This window comes from Hyla sarda, chromosome 4, assembly GCF_029499605.1.
Source record: "Hyla sarda isolate aHylSar1 chromosome 4, aHylSar1.hap1, whole genome shotgun sequence".
Classification (NCBI taxonomy): domain Eukaryota; kingdom Metazoa; phylum Chordata; class Amphibia; order Anura; family Hylidae; genus Hyla; species Hyla sarda.
The window spans coordinates 50,573,508-50,591,290 of NC_079192.1; the positions used below are offsets into that span (position 1 = coordinate 50,573,508).

General features: G+C 46.3%; 1 protein-coding gene and 1 long non-coding RNA gene across 8 annotated transcripts in view; one reads left to right on the forward strand and one right to left on the reverse strand.

Moving 5' to 3' along the window:
- Nucleotides 1–1,510: 1,510 nt before the first annotated feature.
- PCP2 (Purkinje cell protein 2) overlaps nt 1,511–17,783 on the reverse strand; it is a 46,924-nt gene continuing 30,651 nt past the window's right edge. For 2 of the 7 annotated variants that reach the window (XM_056570877.1, XM_056570878.1), the window contains exons 4-5: nt 16,228–16,388; nt 1,512–1,791 (exon numbers count right to left, since the gene is read on the reverse strand). In XM_056570877.1, coding sequence (XP_056426852.1) covers nt 1,687–1,791; nt 16,228–16,388 — 266 coding nt within the window. In that variant the 3' untranslated portion in view covers nt 1,512–1,686. Of the gene's footprint in view, nt 1,792–13,786; nt 13,910–16,227; nt 16,389–17,783 lie in introns of those variants that run through there. The other 5 variants (XM_056570880.1, XM_056570881.1, XM_056570876.1 and 2 more) reach the window with 4 other exon arrangements.
- Nucleotides 12,239–16,260, forward strand: LOC130367900 (uncharacterized). The gene is made up of 3 exons (XR_008892210.1): nt 12,239–12,340; nt 15,249–15,327; nt 16,160–16,260. It is a non-coding gene; the product is annotated as an uncharacterized LOC130367900 (long non-coding RNA).

Consider the following 17,783-nt stretch of genomic DNA (forward strand, 5'->3'; position numbering starts at 1 on the left):
CAGAAACTGATACCGGGAACACATGAACCCTCCTTGCTGCAGAGCCACAGTAAGGAGTTACCATGCTAGTTCCATTCATTCGTCATATATTCGCTAAATTCACATATTCGTAATATTCACGGTTTATTTTCGCATATGCGAAAATTCACGCATGCGAAAATTTGCATATGCGGAAATTAGTATATACAAAAATTTGCATATGCGAAAATTCGCACGCCAGTCTCACACAGTAGTATTAGAGCCTTCTTTACACCACACAAGCTGGAAGCAGAGAGGGGTGATCACTGGGATGTGTACTGTGAAAAAAAAAATGAATATTCGCAATTACGAATATATAGTGCTATTTTCGCGAATATTCGATATGCGATATTCGCGAATAAAATTTGCATTGCGAATATTCTCGAGCAACACTAGTATTATAATACTAAATCACATAAGATTTGTTCCCCCATAGGACTATATAAAAAGGTCACATTATGTCGTGCCATATTGCATTGTATTTTATGGTGGTTTTTTTTGTTATATTTTTTTTTATATATATATAACACGGCTATGCATTTAAATTACTTACGACATGTGATTTAGTACTAGGTGGTATTGCAACCCAACCTATGAGATAAGTTGTCGTGAAGACGGGGGTTCAGTTTTGGACAATCTCTACTGTCTGACCATATAGTGGCTCACGGCTGTGACCCCCAGCGATGAGCTGTAATCTGGCCTTAAGTGATTTCCCAACAGCGCCACCACAGGTGGAGATAAGAAGTACACATTGTCTAGTCAAAAGAATGGGTTGTCTGTGCAATGCAGGACAGGTCCTCCAGAGACTCTCTTTATAGCCACTCTCTACTTTGGCCAAGAAATGAAGATTTTCACCACCACCACCACTTTGTAGGGGTTATCCAGGAATAGAAAAACACACGTAATTTCTTTCAAAAACAGCTCCACGTCTGTCTCCAGGTTGGGTGTGGTCTTACAACTTGGCTCCATTCACTTCAATGGAACTAAGCTGCAGAACCACACCCAACCTGGAGACAGACCCGGAGCAGTTTTTGAAAGATAGTAGCTCTGTTTTCCTATTCCTGGATAACCCTTTTAAAGGGGTATTCCAGGAAAAAAAGACATCAACTGGCTCTAGAAAGTTAAACAGATTTGTAAATTACTTCTATTAAAAAAAAATCTTCATCCTTCCAATTATTATCAGCTGCTAAAGTTGAGTTGTTCTTTTCTGTCTGACAACAGTGCTCTCTGTTGACATCTCTGCTTGTCTCGGGAACTACACAGAATAGAAGAGGTTTGCTATGGGGATTTGCTTCTACTCTGGACAGTTCCCAAGACAGGTGTCATCAGAGAGCACGTAGATAGAAAAGAACAACTCAACTTCAGCAGCTCATAAGTGCTGAAAGGATTAAGATTTTTTTTAATAAAAGTAATTTACAAATCTGTTTAACTTTCTGGAGCCAGTTGATATATAAAAAAAAGTTTTTTACTGGATAACCCCTTTAAGTAACAGAATATAGCTGATAATAAAAATTTTTTTAAAAATAGTCCTGCTCCTCGGACATAGGTGTTCCGGTTAGATTTTAGATTTTGTCCAATTTCGGTATCCCGCCAATTAAAGTGAATCGATGGGACATTTTTGTGGCACACATCTTGGGTCACATGTATCGGTGTCCCCCTCTTGGACTTCTATTTTCGTCCTCCGGGATTTTTTAGATGCTTTCCGAGATGCCGACTGTGGACTTGATTGATGAAGCTAAAATAGTCATCGGGCACGATAGGAACTTCAGCTTCCTGGCAAGAGAGGGAACCAGCGGTGGCGTTAGTGAGTAAGACAGGGCAAAGCTTTTCATACCAAACATTACCGTCATTGGAAACCCTAGAAAGGAAACTGCTAGAGATGTGGTCTTCAAACTGTGAATCTCCAGATGTTGCAAAACTACAACTCCCAGCATGCCCGGACAGCCAACGGCTGTCCGGGCATGCTGGGAGCTGTAGTTTTGCAACATCTGGAGGTCTGTAGTTTTGGGACCACTGTTCTAGAAGACGATTTATGGTCATCGGTATATCATTTAAAGGGGTATTCCAGGAATTTTTTTTATTTGACTAATCTACAGGGGCTGTGAAGTTAGTGTAGTTCATAATATAGTGTCTGTACCTGTGTGTGACGGTTTTCTCACAATTCTTATGTGATTTTCACCCCAATATTTATTTTTACCAGCATACAAAATGACTGCTGTCTCAGATTTTTCCCAGGTTGCAATGCGACCGAGACCTGACATCACTAGTCAGCTGATGACAGGGAGCCTGTCTGCTTCAATGGGTGGAGCGATCGCTTGGTGGGAGAGAGATCAATCTGCAACTAATGCAACAGCTGTAGGCACCCTGATTGAAAACCACAGGTCTTTTGAATGGATGCAGCTCATTTGTGTTTCAATGGGTGGGGTGGCTGATGTATGGGAGGGAATACAATGGAATTGTGGGATTTGTAGTAAAAAAAAAAAAGAAAAGTCAAACAGGAAATATTAGTTCACAAAAAGCTAGCCACTGTCACGATGCCGGCTGGCAGGAGGTGGATCCTCTGTGCCAGAGAGGGATGGCGAGGACCGTGCTAGTGGACCGGTTCTAAGACACTACTGGTTTTCACCAGAGCCCGCCGCAAAGCGGGATGGTCTTGCTGCGGCGGTAGTGACCAGGTCGTATCCACTAGCAACGGCTCACCTCTCTGGCTGCTGAAGATAGGCGCGGTACAAGGGAGTAGACAGAAGCAAGGTCGGACGTAGCAGAAGGTCGGGGCAGGCAGCAAGGATCGTAGTCAGGGGCAACGGCAGGAGGTCTGGAACACAGGCTAGGAACACACAAGGAACGCTTTCACTGGCACGATGGCAACAAGATCCGGCAAGGAAGTGCAGGGGAAGTGAGGTGATATAGGGAAGTGCACAGGTGATCAGACTAATTGGAACCACTGCGCCAATCAGCGGCGCAGTGGCCCTTTAAATCGCAAAGACCCGGCGCGCGCGCGCCCTAAGGAGCGGGGCCGCGCGCGCCGGGACAGGACCGACGGGGAGCGAGTCAGGTACGGGAGCCGGGGTGCGCATCGCGAGCGGGCGCTACCCGCATCGCGAATCGCATCCCGGCTGGAGGCGGTATCGCAGCGCCCCGGGTCAGTGGATCTGACCGGAGCGCTGCAGTGAGGAGAGTGTAGCGAGCGCTCCGGGGAGGAGCGGGGACCCGGAGCGCTCGGCGTAACAGTACCCCCCCCCTTGGGTCTCCCCCTCTTCTTAGAGCCTGAGAACCTGAGGAGCAGACTTTTGTCTAGGATATTGTCCTCAGGTTCCCAGGATCTCTCTTCTGGACCACAACCCTCCCAATCCACTAAAAAAAAGGTTTTCCCTCTGACCTTTTTGGATGCCAGAATTTCTTTGACGGAGAAGATGTCCGAGGAGCCGGAAACAGGAGTGGGAGGAACAGATTTGGGAGAGAAACGGTTGATGATAAGTGGTTTAAGAAGAGAAACGTGAAAGGCATTAGGAATACGAAGAGAAGGAGGAAGAAGAAGTTTGTAAGAGACAGGATTAATCTGGCACAAAATTTTGAAAGGACCAAGATAGCGTGGTCCCAACTTGTAGCTAGGGACACGGAAGCGGACATATTTAGCGGAGAGCCATACCTTGTCTCCAGGGGAAAAAATGGGAGGAGCTCTTCTTTTCTTATCCGCGAACTTCTTCATGCGTGATGAAGCCTGTAAGAGAGAATTTTGGGTCTCTCTCCATATGATGGAAAGGTCACGAGAAATTTCATCCACAGCGGGCAGACCAGAGGGCAACGGGGTAGGGAGGGGGGGAAGAGGGTGACGGCCGTACACCACGAAAAATGGGGATTTGGAGGAAGATTCAGAGACTCTGAAGTTATACGAGAATTCGGCCCATGGAAGAAGATCTGCCCAGTCATCCTGGCGGGAGGAAACAAAATGTCGTAAATAATCACCCAAGACCTGGTTAACTCTTTCTACTTGTCCATTGGATTGAGGATGATATGCAGAAGAAAAATTTAATTTAATCTTGAGTTGTTTACAGAGAGCCCTCCAGAATTTAGACACGAATTGGACGCCTCTATCCGAGACGATCTGCGTAGGCAACCCGTGAAGACGAAAAATGTGTACAAAAAATTGTTTAGCCAACTGAGGCGCTGAAGGAAGACCAGGAAGAGGGATGAAATGTGCCATTTTGGAGAATCGATCAACGACCACCCAAATAACAGTGTTGCCACGGGAAGGGGGTAAATCAGTAATAAAATCCATACCAATCAGAGACCAAGGCTGTTCGGGGACAGGCAGAGGATGAAGAAAACCAGCGGGCTTCTGGCGAGGAGTCTTATCCCGGGCACAGATAGTGCAGGCTCGCACAAAGTCCACAACATCCGTCTCCAGAGTCGGCCACCAATAGAAGCGAGAGATGAGTTGCACAGATTTCTTGATGCCCGCATGACCTGCGAGATGGGAGGAGTGACCCCATTTGAGGATTCCGAGGCGTTGGCGTGGAGAAACAAAGGTCTTTCCTGGAGGAGTTTGCCTGATGGAGGCTGGAGAAGTGGAAATCAGGCAGTCAGGAGGAATGATGTGTTGCGGAGAGTGTTCAACTTCAGAAGCATCCGAGGAACGAGAGAGAGCATCGGCCCTAATGTTCTTATCGGCAGGCCGAAAGTGAATTTCAAAATTAAATCGGGCAAAGAACAGAGACCACCTGGCCTGGCGAGGATTCAGCCGTTGGGCAGACTGGAGGTAGGAGAGGTTCTTGTGATCGGTGTAAATAATAACTGGAAATCTTGATCCCTCCAGCAGATGCCTCCATTCCTCAAGTGCTAATTTAATGGCTAGAAGCTCTCGATCCCCGATGGAGTAGTTCCTCTCCGCCGGAGAGAAGGTCCTAGAAAAAAAACCACAAGTAACAGCATGCCCGGAAGAATTTTTTTGTAGAAGGACAGCTCCAGCTCCCACTGAGGAGGCATCAACCTCCAATAGGAAGGGTTTGGAAGGGTCAGGTCTGGAGAGCACGGGAGCCGAAGAAAAGGCAGACTTGAGCCGTTTAAAGGCGTCTTCCGCTTGAGGAGGCCAAGACTTGGGATCGGCATTTTTTTTGGTTAAAGCCACGATAGGAGCCACAACGGTAGAAAAATGTGGAATAAATTGCCTGTAATAATTGGCGAACCCCAAAAAGCGTTGAATAGCACGGAGTCCGGAGGGGCGTGGCCAATCTAAGACGGCAGAGAGTTTGTCTGGATCCATTTGTAGTCCCTGGCCAGAGACCAAGTATCCTAGGAAAGGAAGAGATTGGCATTCAAACAGACATTTCTCTATTTTGGCATAGAGTTGATTGTCACGAAGTCTCTGAAGAACCATACGGACATGCTGGCGGTGTTCTTCTAGATTGGCAGAAAAAATCAGGATATCGTCCAGATATACAACAACACAGGAGTATAAAAGATCACGAAAAATTTCATTAACAAAGTCTTGGAAGACGGCAGGGGCGTTGCACAGGCCAAAGGGCATGACCAGATACTCAAAGTGTCCATCTCTGGTGTTAAATGCCGTTTTCCACTCATCCCCCTCTCTGATGCGGATGAGATTATAAGCACCTCTTAAGTCCAGTTTGGTAAAGATGTGGGCACCTTGGAGGCGATCAAAGAGTTCAGAGATGAGGGGTAGGGGGTAGCGGTTCTTAACCGTGATTTTATTAAGACCGCGGTAGTCAATGCAAGGACGTAGGGAGCCATCTTTTTTGGACACAAAGAAAAATCCGGCTCCGGCAGGAGAGGAGGATTTACGGATAAAGCCCTTTTTTAAATTTTCCTGGACGTATTCAGACATGGCAAGAGTCTCTGGGGCGGATAGAGGATAAATTCTCCCCCGGGGTGGAGTAGTGCCCGGGAGGAGGTCGATAGGACAATCATAAGGCCTGTGAGGAGGTAGAGTCTCAGCTTGTTTTTTGCAAAAAACATCCGCAAAGTCCATATAGGCCTTGGGGAGACCGGTTACAGGAGGAACCACAGAGTCACGGCAAGGGTTACTGGGAACCGGTTTTAGGCAGTCCTTGGAACAAGAGGGCCCCCAACTCTTGATCTCCCCAGTGGACCAATCCAGGGTTGGGGAATGAAGTTGAAGCCAGGGAAGTCCAAGGAGAATTTCAGAAGTGCAATTGGGGAGGACCAAAAGTTCAATCCTCTCGTGGTGAGATCCGATGCACATTAGAAGGGGCTTCGTGCGGAAACGTATGGTACAGTCCAATCTTTCATTGTTTACACAATTGATGTAGAGGGGTCTGGCGAGACTGGTCACTGGGATGTTGAACCTGTTGACGAGAGAGGCCAAAATAAAATTTCCTGCAGATCCGGAGTCCAAGAAGGCCATAGTAGAGAAGGAGAAGGCAGAGGCAGACATCCGCACAGGCACAGTAAGACGTGGAGAAGCAGAGTAGACATCAAGGACTGTCTCACCTTTGTGCAGAGTCAGCGTACGTCTTTCCAGGCGGGGAGGACGGATAGGACAATCCTTCAGGAAGTGTTCGGTACTAGCACAGTACAGGCAGAGGTTCTCCATGCGGCGTCGTGTCCTCTCTTGAGGTGTCAGGCGAGACCGGTCGACCTGCATAGCCTCCACGGCGGGAGGCACAGGAACGGATTGCAGGGGACCAGAGGAGAGAGGAGCCAAGGAGAAGAAACGCCTCGTGCGAACAGAGTCCATATCCTGGCGGAGCTCCTGACGCCTTTCGGAAAAACGCATGTCAATGCGAGTGGCTAGGTGAATGAGTTCATGTAGATTAGCAGGGATTTCTCGTGCGGCCAGAACATCTTTAATGTTGCTGGATAGGCCTTTTTTAAAGGTCGCGCAGAGGGCCTCATTATTCCAGGATAATTCTGAAGCAAGAGTACGGAATTGTACGGCATACTCGCCAACGGAAGAATTACCCTGGACCAGGTTCAACAGGGCAGTCTCAGCAGAAGAGGCTCGGGCAGGTTCCTCAAAGACACTTCGGATTTCCGAGAAGAAGGAGTGTACAGAGGCAGTGACGGGGTCATTGCGGTCCCAGAGCGGTGTGGCCCAAGACAGGGCTTTTCCAGACAGAAGGCTGACTACGAAAGCCACCTTAGACCTTTCAGTGGGAAACTGGTCCGACATCATCTCCAAGTGCAGGGAGCATTGGGAAAGAAAGCCACGGCAAAACTTAGAGTCCCCATCAAATTTATCCGGCAAGGATAGGCGTAAACCAGAAGCGGCCACTCGCTGCGGAGGAGGTGCAGGAGCTGGCGGAGGAGATGATTGCTGAAGCTGTGGTAGTAACTGCTGTAGCATAACGGTCAGTTGAGACAGCTGTTGGCCTTGTTGCGCTATCTGTTGTGACTGCTGGGCGACCACCGTGGTGAGGTCAGCGACAACTGGCAGAGGAACTTCAGCGGGATCCATGGCCGGATCTACTGTCACGATGCCGGCTGGCAGGAGGTGGATCCTCTGTGCCAGAGAGGGATGGCGAGGACCGTGCTAGTGGACCGGTTCTAAGACACTACTGGTTTTCACCAGAGCCCGCCGCAAAGCGGGATGGTCTTGCTGCGGCGGTAGTGACCAGGTCGTATCCACTAGCAACGGCTCACCTCTCTGGCTGCTGAAGATAGGCGCGGTACAAGGGAGTAGACAGAAGCAAGGTCGGACGTAGCAGAAGGTCGGGGCAGGCAGCAAGGATCGTAGTCAGGGGCAACGGCAGGAGGTCTGGAACACAGGCTAGGAACACACAAGGAACGCTTTCACTGGCACGATGGCAACAAGATCCAGCAAGGAAGTGCAGGGGAAGTGAGGTGATATAGGGAAGTGCACAGGTGATCAGACTAATTGGAACCACTGCGCCAATCAGCGGCGCAGTGGCCCTTTAAATCGCAAAGACCCGGCGCGCGCGCGCCCTAAGGAGCGGGGCCGCGCGCGCCGGGACAGGACCGACGGGGAGCGAGTAAGGTACGGGAGCCGGGGTGCGCATCGCGAGCCGGCGCTACCCGCATCGCGAATCGCATCCCGGCTGGAGGCGGTATCGCAGCGCCCCGGGTCAGTGGATCTGACCGGAGCGCTGCAGTGAGGAGAGTGTAGCGAGCGCTCCGGGGAGGAGCGGGGACCCGGAGCGCTCGGCGTAACAGCCACAGTGTTATAGTAATCTCACAACATAGCCATTTAGCCCCAAGACAAGCACAGATCCTTCCTAAGCATGTCCATTACTGTCTGCCAGGTACGTACTCAAATCACCTTATGGTGGAGAACTCCTTTAAACTTAAAATTTACTTCAAGTCTACTTAAGCATTAGATTTTACCATTGATAACGCTTTATAGAAGGTAAAATCTAATGCTTGCTTCCCTTTAAAGGGGTTGTGTACGAGAATAGGATGATGGTTATGTACGGAAACAGCGCCACTGTTATCTATGAGTATGACCGGTACTACAGCTATAACACCAGATACAGCCAATGAACAGTAGACCATTTATAATAAGTCCCTTAATATCACATGCAATGCAACCAAATTTGGTGGCCGCCCCTTGAAACCCAGCAGCAACGTGCACATAGGAACAGCGTTTACGGCTATAACCCTATAATGAAACGCAATCTGGTGCATTGCATTGTGGGAAATGTAGTGTTGTTGTCTATATCGGTAACTTCTGGACATACCATATCTCTCAAAGTGCACCATAGTTGAGTATATTTCATACAGTCACAGATGGTAGACGATACTGTAGTGTAAATGCAGTGAAAAGATGGCGGCTCGTGTCACTCGGTGTGGAGACTCCAGGAAGACACCAGATGCCATTTTTTACAAAATTCCTAGAGACACATTTTCAGAGAGAAAAAAAATATAAAAATATATTGAGGACTAGGAATCACATTAGGATCGCGCTGACATTGCTGGTTTCCATAGACGGCAATGTATTCCATGCTATATTCTACCATATGGGTTGGTATGGAGGGGAAGGGGGTCCTCATCTCTTGGCCAAAGTGGAGATTAGCTACAAAGAGCGTCTCTCCCTCTGGAGGACTTGCCCTGCACCAAAATTGTGTCTTACAACCCAAGAAAAATAGGGTGGGTTTCACGATTTTAAATCCCCATCATTGTATATATTTGGGTTTAGTCTGAGGCTTCAAATTCACAGCCATACAAAAGACCCCGTTGTGGGTCCTAATGTACCTCCATGTGGCACAAAAACAAAATCACTGTGGTATAATCTATTGCATGCTGTATTGTGGAGGCACTCATCCCTAGAATCACTGCACTATACAACATGATACAAGTGCCTATGAGTCTGTAGGTAACCTATACATGTGCCACACCTGTTGGCCAAATGTTCATTCAGCTATCTTTCCTGATATCCCTCTATACACTTGAACCTTTGGCCCCGAAAAAGAAAAAAAAATTGTGTTTTGAATGAACAGAGGAGGGGAAAGCTGCTGCCACACTTCTCTGGAATATGGCATATCTCTCTGAGATCAAAAGGATCAGGCAATTGAACTACAACATGCCTGATCATTCTCTCCTCTGAGATCAGAGTAGAGTCAGGGGGGCTACCAATTCACATTAGACAGTAGGCCCGTCCCGCCGAAATGGGGGCCTTATCAGGCCTGGTGCAAGGATTTTTGCCATCTAGGCGAAAGCTAATTTTGCTGCCCCTTGACCCCGCCCATTTGCTCCTCTCGATGTTTGGAGGCGCGCGTGATGTCAGGATGTTGGACAGACCTAACAGTGATTGAGCCTGTCTGCCTCGGAAGTGGCTCTGTGCTCCTCCAACAGGCTGAAAAAAGCAGAATATTATAGTACGGTGGGGTGGGGGTAGGGTGGCAGGGTTTTGCTAGATGCTGGCTAACTTTATTACAGCAGGCAGAGGGGCAGTCCCTATCAATAGGGCGCCCTAGGCCTATTTTGGGCGCTCTAGGCCTATTTTATGGCACTGTAGGCCTATTTTGCATATAGGCAGAGCCGGCCCTGGGCCTTACGTGTATCATAGAAGTCTAAGGCCTCAGCCACATATCTGTATTATGGCTGTGTGTTGTATGGAGCCATAATTGGGAACCCATAGAGGTGCTTGTTGACCTTATGGGGGCACCCATATGAAGCATTGCTTGTAAGGGATAACGCACAAAGTCTTTGTGGCATGATACTATTAAAGGGGTACTCCCATGGAAAACCTTTGTTTTTTAATCAACTGCTGCCAGAAGGTTAAACAGATTTGTAAATCACTTCAATTAAAAAATCTTAATCCTTCCAATACATTTTATGGGCTGTATACTACAGAGGAAATGCTTTTCTTTTTGGATCTCTCTGATGTCACGACCACAGTGCTCTCTGCTGACCTCTGCTGTCCATTTTAGGAACTGTCCAGAGCAGCATATGTTTGCTATGAGGATTTTCTCCTGCTCTGGACAGTCCCAAAAATGGACAGCAGAGGTCAGCAGAGAGCACTGTGGTCGTGATATCGGAGAAATCCAAAAAGAAAGCATTTCCTCTGTAGTATACAGCCCCTAAAAAGTACTGGAAGGATTAAGATTTTTTAATAGAAATTATTTACAAATCTGTTTAACTTTCTGGCACCAGTTTAAGTCCCAAGGGCCCTATGTTAGATGCAGGACATTTTAGGTAATTTTCTCCGGTTTCCACACATCAGCCACCATTTTAGGTGAAGCTTTCTTTCCCTCATACGAGCTTTGGGGATATGTTGGTACATTTGAGCTTGGTAGACGCTGGAAACTGACTATTATATAAGATGGATGCCCACTTAGAAGCATATATCATATACACTGGGTAATTTTTACGATGTATACCTCTAAAACAGTGGTCTTCAAATGGAGGTCCTCCAGCTGTTGCAAAACTACAACTCCCAGCATGCCCGGACAGCCAACGGCTGTCCGGGCATGCTGGAAGTTGTAGTTTTGCAACAGCTGGAGGGCCGCAGTTTGTTGACTACTTCTCTAAAGAAAGGCCTTAGCGCAGTGTACACAGACACAATAAAAGAGAATGGTGAAGCAGTTGCCTATAGCAACCAATCAGACTCCATCTTGTTGATTTCAAAATGAAAGCAAAATCAGTCATCTGATTGGTTGCTATGGGCAACGACTCCTGCTGAAGTCTCTCCCATTGTCTTTTCTAAAAATCTGTTCATGTATAGTTCATGGATACTGTGAATATTAACCATTTTCCCTCTAGGTCCTGCTTAAGACCTCGTTCACATGACAGAATTTGCGAGCATTGTTTTCAATGGGAATCTGCTGCACTGTACACACTGCGCAAATTCCGATTCCATGTCACTTTCGATGTCAATTCTTTCTGCGAAATCCGCGCGGAAATGCATTGCTGTCTATGGAGACGGCGTGTTTCCGAGCTGTCCTAGCACCGGCAGAACATGCCGGCGCCAATTGTCTGCGGGCATACACTAGAAGCACACATTACTACAAATTGAATATTACAAGGCGTGACCGTGTGATGGGTGCTTTTTTTTTTACAAGTTAACCAAATCTGGAGAACCCCTTTAAGAATTGTTTTTTTTCTGACAAGCAGCTTTACTTTACGAATTAACAGGTCCCTCCCTACAATGGGTCCCACCGGGTCCATTGGACCCAGGCGGCACATTCACAGGGGCAGCAAATTGTCACCCCAAGTAGATTCTTTACAGGCAGGGACAGGCAGCTGCAGCTGAGTAATAGGTACTACGGGCGGCTGTATAATACAGCCACGAGCCGCCCATAGAGGCCTGTGAACAAGCGCTGCGGCCTGCGACTCCTCTGGGGAGCAGAATGGAGGCATGCGCGATGATGTCAGACTTCAGCGCACACAAAAATTTCACTCCTGGACCCAGGCAGCACAATGTCTTGGGCTGGCCCTGCGTATTACCTTTCATATAATTGAGGTGTCCCAGTACAGGACCTGGTCCTGTCCCTCTGTCTAGTCCCTCCATGCTAGTAGGGCTCTCCTGGAGGGCTACCCCTAGTCGCCTCTTAATAGAACAAATAAATGTATATATATTTATATATTTAAGTTATAGTATACCTCTGTATAGGACCTTAGAGGTCACGTGCTTTTGAATAATTTATGTTATGCTATGGTTCAAGGACCTTTGGGTCATGTGTTATACCCAGAGTTCCTTGGGTCAGGACTGACAGGTTATGCTTACCAATGAGCTTTGTACCAGCCCTCTTAATATATAAGGGGCTGCTGACACTGAATCTCTTTCTCTCAGTTCCTGCACTTCAAAGCAAGCACATCAATCCATATCATCATCATCAATTCAAGCTAGGCCTGAAGCCTAATCTTCTGCAGCCACTAAACCGTGAGTTACCCAGCTCAAAACTACTAAAATCCTGTGTGACTACTGCAACTCAACTATTATAAATCCAGTAGCACAGTGGCTAGCAAAGCAAAGCTCATTTATTCAGAAGTCCCAGCAAACCTGGACTACGGTCCTCTATGCAAAGACTGTTGTGTTACCTGCAGTTGCATAAAATATGCAGTAAAGTTTAATCCGGTTTATTTCAATATCTGCTGTGGACATTCCGTAATTTCTTCCTACCGTTTATGGGACGGTTGGTGGTAGGACCATTAGGCGTGTCAACCGCAGCATGATGCCGCGTCCGTCATGCCCCCTCCATGTATCTCTATGGGAGAGGCGGAGATGCAGTGTTCGTGGATCCCATCCTCTCCCATAGAACTGAATGGAGGGGGCATGTCTCCTAGTAAGGTCGACGACACAAGCATTAGCTGCACAGAGCAGTGGCAATGCCGGGTCCCCGTACAGGAGATGGGACCCGGTGGGACCCGCCAGTCAGACTTTTATCCCCTATCCGCATTTGTCTGTCGCTGCAGAACTCCTTTAATGTTTGTATTGCTGTGGAGCTCCGTGATACACTGATAGGACGCAGAATAATGGGAGTTGTATCTTGAGTAGGCAGTGTAATTTTATGCACCAGTACAAAAAAAGGACATACTGGAAAATGAGCGACTGCTATTGTGTCTGTGTGCTTGGGATAACCAAATTATTTGGGGGGAATGTAGCATGTTATTTGTCCATTGGTATGGTGCTTTTGTCTGCCAACAGTATACAGTACCGCAGCCATGGCTGGTAGAAAGAAACACATACAGTATGTCAATATGCAAAGAATAGAGCAAAAAAGGATGCGTAAAGGAGCCATGCTAAAATTGTACAATGTCTTGGGCCCCCTTGTACAGCTGTCACGCCCCCTCCCATAGACTTGCATTGAGGGAGCAGGGCGTGACGTCACACGGGGGCTGGCTCCCGATCACAGGAACGGAAGATCGTGATGCCACGACTCCGCCCCCGTGTGACGTCACGTCCCGCCCCCTCAATGCAAGTCTATGGGAGGGGGCGTGACGCCCCCTCCCATAGACTTGCATTGAGGGGGCGGGGCGTGATGTCACACGGGGGCGGAGTTGTGACATCACGATCTTCCGTTCCCGTGGTCGGGAGCCAGACCCTCCAGCGCTTCTGGAGCAGTAACAGGTGGGTGCCGCATGCTATATTGCAGGGGGTCCCCAGCGGCGGGACCCCCGCGATCAGACATCTTATCCCCTATCCTTTGGATAGGGGATAAGACGTTGAGGGGTGGAGTACCCCTTTAAGTCAAGTGATTATGTGCGAAACTAGGAAAAATCTGACACATTATTGTTAAAGCAAGGCCTTGAATTTCCCCCATGTTTTGCGAGGGGTGGGGGATATGAGCGGTGTGACTGCGCATCTGCCATTAAACCACAAGGTTAGTAGAGATGGAAATTATTTATTGATTGGGAGAACAACATTCTCATAAGAAAACAAAACATCTTAAAAGGATCTTGAGAAATCATCTTCTCTTCCAAGAAATTAGGAGAATGGCTATGCTTTGTTCTGAATGGGGACACAAAGAAGCAACACGGAAACGTTACATACGCAACATGGAAACGTTACATACGACACCACGTCATGAGCGTCATGGAACATATACAGTAAACATATATAGTAAACATAATAAACATAATATATGCAGTTCCTGGATAGAGAGGGGTTGGCTAACAAAGCACATACAGTACGTTCACATGGCTGGATCTTCTGTGAGTTTCCCACTGTGGCTTTAAGGCACGGTGGATTTTCCAAAGCAGAAAATCAACAGCAGATTACATTGATTTCAATGCGTTTTAAACCCACAGCAGGAAACTTGCAAAAGATCCGGCCACGTAAACGTACCTTTAAGGGGTTCTCCATCTAAAACTTAGAGTTCTCCACATTAAAGGGGTACTCCGGTGGAAAACTTTTTGTTCAGTCAGATCTTGGTCAAGCTAATCATTTGAATTGCCATAGCTAGTGTGTTACCCTTAGTAACAATTGGAAACACGCTGACGTCTCAGTGTTTTCACTGACAGATGAACATACTTCATTGGTATTTGCCATAGGGGTTATCCAGGGAAAAACTTTTTTTATATATCAACTGGCTCCAAAAAGTTAAACAGATTTGTAAATTACTTCTATTAAAAAAAAATCTTAATCCTTTCCCTACTTATGAGCTGCTGGGTTGTTCTTTTCTGTCTAAGTGCTCTCTGATGACACATGTCTCGGGAACCTCTCAGTTTAGAAGCAAATCCCCATAGCAAACCTCTTCTGCTCTGTGCAGTTCCCGAGACAAGCAGAGATGTCAGCAGAGAGCACTGTTGCCAGACAGAAAAGAACAACTCAACTTCAGAAGCTGATAATTATTAGAAGGATTAAGATTTTTTAATAGAAGTAATTTACAAATTTGTTTAACTTTCTGGAGCCAGTTGATATATAAAAATATTTTTTTTTCTGGAATACCCCTTTAAATGAGGTAATATCGGAATATTTTATCCCCTCCCCTGGAAAACCCCTGAAACACCCACTTTTAGGGAAAATTGTCACTCCATACATGTATCCAAGATCTCATTGTTTACTGTATTGGCATAGTGCATCCATATTCGGTACCAGTATATTGTCTATAATATAGATAAACCATTGAGGTTATTGTATTCAGCATTGCCTATTAATATTTTTTTATATTGTGTGCCACTAGTTGAATATTTAGAATTATTTTGGGGCCATCAGAATTTGAAATCCAAAACTGGGATTAGAAACTACAGGCAGGAAGCATAATGGAAACATTTGCACCTCGTCTGTGTTTTTGACCCAAGCCTAATTATGGGGCTGATGCAAATTCTGTCATGTAAATGTTTTCTAGGAGCACAGCTGTGTTACGTGTCTATAGAATCTTCACTGTGTCCAAAGAACTCTGAAGTATAAAACAGGCTGTAACTCAGGTACTATATATATGAGCAGAATTTACAAAAATATTATGTAGAATAACGTTAAATAAAAAGCCTAAAACAGTGTTTAGATATGGCCCTATAAATATTTCATAATTTGCTTAATGCCCTATTTTGCTGCTTCATATTTTCCTAACTATTTAAAGAGGTACTCCGGTAGAAAACTTTATTTTATTTTATTTTTTTTTAATTTTTTTTTATCAATTAGTGCCAGAAAGGTAAACAGATTTGTAAATTACTTCTATAAAAAAAAATCTTAATCTTTCCAGTACTTATTAGCTGCATAATACTACAGAGGAAATGGTTTTCTTTTTGGAACACAGAGCTCTCAGCTGAGATCATGACCACAGTGCTCTCTGCTGACATCTCTGTCCATTTTAGGAACTGTCTAGAGCAGCATATGTTTGCTTTGAGGATTTTATCCTACTCTGGACAGTTCTTAAAATGGACAGAGATGTCAGCAGAGAGAACTGTAGTCATGATGTCAGCAGAGAGCTCTGTGTTCCAAAAAGAAAACCATTTCCTCTGTAGTATTCAGCAGCTAATAAGTACTGGAAGGATTAAAAAATTTTAATAGAAGTAATTTACAAATCTGTTTAACTTTCTGGCACCAGTTTATTTAATTAAAAAAAAAAAAAAAAAAAAAAAGGTTTCCCCGGGAGTACCCGTTTAAAGCTGCTTTTCTGGGAAATAGGTCAAGTTCATAAAGAATGAGCATCGTGGATTACATGGGCTGAGGGGAGGTCATTTTAAAAATCTACATTTGAGTCTTTATTGTGTTATTTTTGTATATATTTATTTTATCCTGTCATTGTTTTTGGTATAGATAATAGTATAGATGGACAACAGACAGGAGGGGGACGTTTAATAGTGGATGTGATTCCGATTGCTCACCTTCAGGCCTCCATTGTCTTGGGACACCCTGCGAGTGGGCATAGTGTCTGGGAACGATGGAGACTGGGTGAACTCTGCTCTCTGATCGTCCAATCTACGACTTTGTGACTGCGCCAACATATCCATCAAATGGTTCATCTCAGGAGGTGGAGTGACTGGAGCTGCGGAAAGAAATAGAATATCATGGTTGTGTGGTGGCCCAGCACAGTTGTACCAGCTGCTACCCCAAACCTAACTCGGGTGGCTGTAGAGTCATGAGGTTTGCTGGACATTAAAATATGTAGCGTCCAAAGTGCTTCTGTTTTTCTTGGTAAACCATGCATACACAGAATTTCTTGCGGCGTGCAGTGTTAAAGTTATGCTAAACTGTACTGTGGGAATCGCTATTACAATACAAGAGACCATCTAAAAAGGACACCCAGGTGCACATTCTAATGAAATTCATCAGGTCTTGCAGAAATATTGGGACATATTGACATTGGACCCAGTTCTGGAACAATATGTTCGGAAGACCCCATCTATTACCTATAGAAGGGCCACTAACTTGCGGGACATATTAGTCCATAGTCATCATGCTGGAATTAGACCTGAAAGGGCTGTTGGCTCCCATGGACCGAAATGGGGATGTAAAACGTGTGGTAATATTGAACCTACCAATAATTTCCTTGATTCACAGGGCAAGGAATATGGTATTACCCATACGATCTCATGCAACACATTGGGCATCATTTATCAAGCCACCTGCCCTTGTGGCTTATTATACATTGGACTCACCACCTGTGAACGCAGTCCGCGAACACGTGGTAGGGATCATTGCAGCTGCCAATGAAGAAGACACCTCTGTACTTACCACAGTTCGCCGACACTTTAAAGGGGTACGCCACCCCTAGACATCTTATCCGATCGCAGGGGTCCCGTCGCTGGGGACCCCTGCAATATAGCATGCGGCACCCACCTGTTTCTGCTCCGGAAGTGCTGGAGGGTCTGGGTCCCGACCACCAGAACGGAAGTCCGTGACGTCACGACTCCGTCCCCGTGTGACGTCACGCCCCATCCCCTGAATGCAAGTGTATGGGAGGGGGCGTGACAACCATGGTGCCTCCAGCTGTTGTAAAACTACTACTAGCAGCTGGAGGCGCCCTATTTGTGAAACACTAATGTACAAACTTATATGCTCATGTGAACAACATTAGCTCTCACTTACTATAATTTTTTAGAGAGATATGGAAGGCAGACCCGATCCTCATTCAGAGCAGCACTTCACTGACATATGGCCAGCGCGCCTCTCCTTCTCAGGCAGGAGGAGCCTGATGACGCGGTCGGCCATGTCAGGAGTCTGATTGACAGGCAGGGAGCAGCGCTGTGTGGGTCACGTGTCCCGGCTGCAGTCTGAGATTTCGGACTTATGCCAGGCCAGGCATGAGTCTGAAATCTATAAAAGACTAGCGGCAGGGAGACCCCTAGTGGTCACTTTTTCAAACATAAAATTTCACTATAAAATATACATATTTTTTTCTTCATTATATGCATTTAGGAAAGTATTCCAAATGCATTGA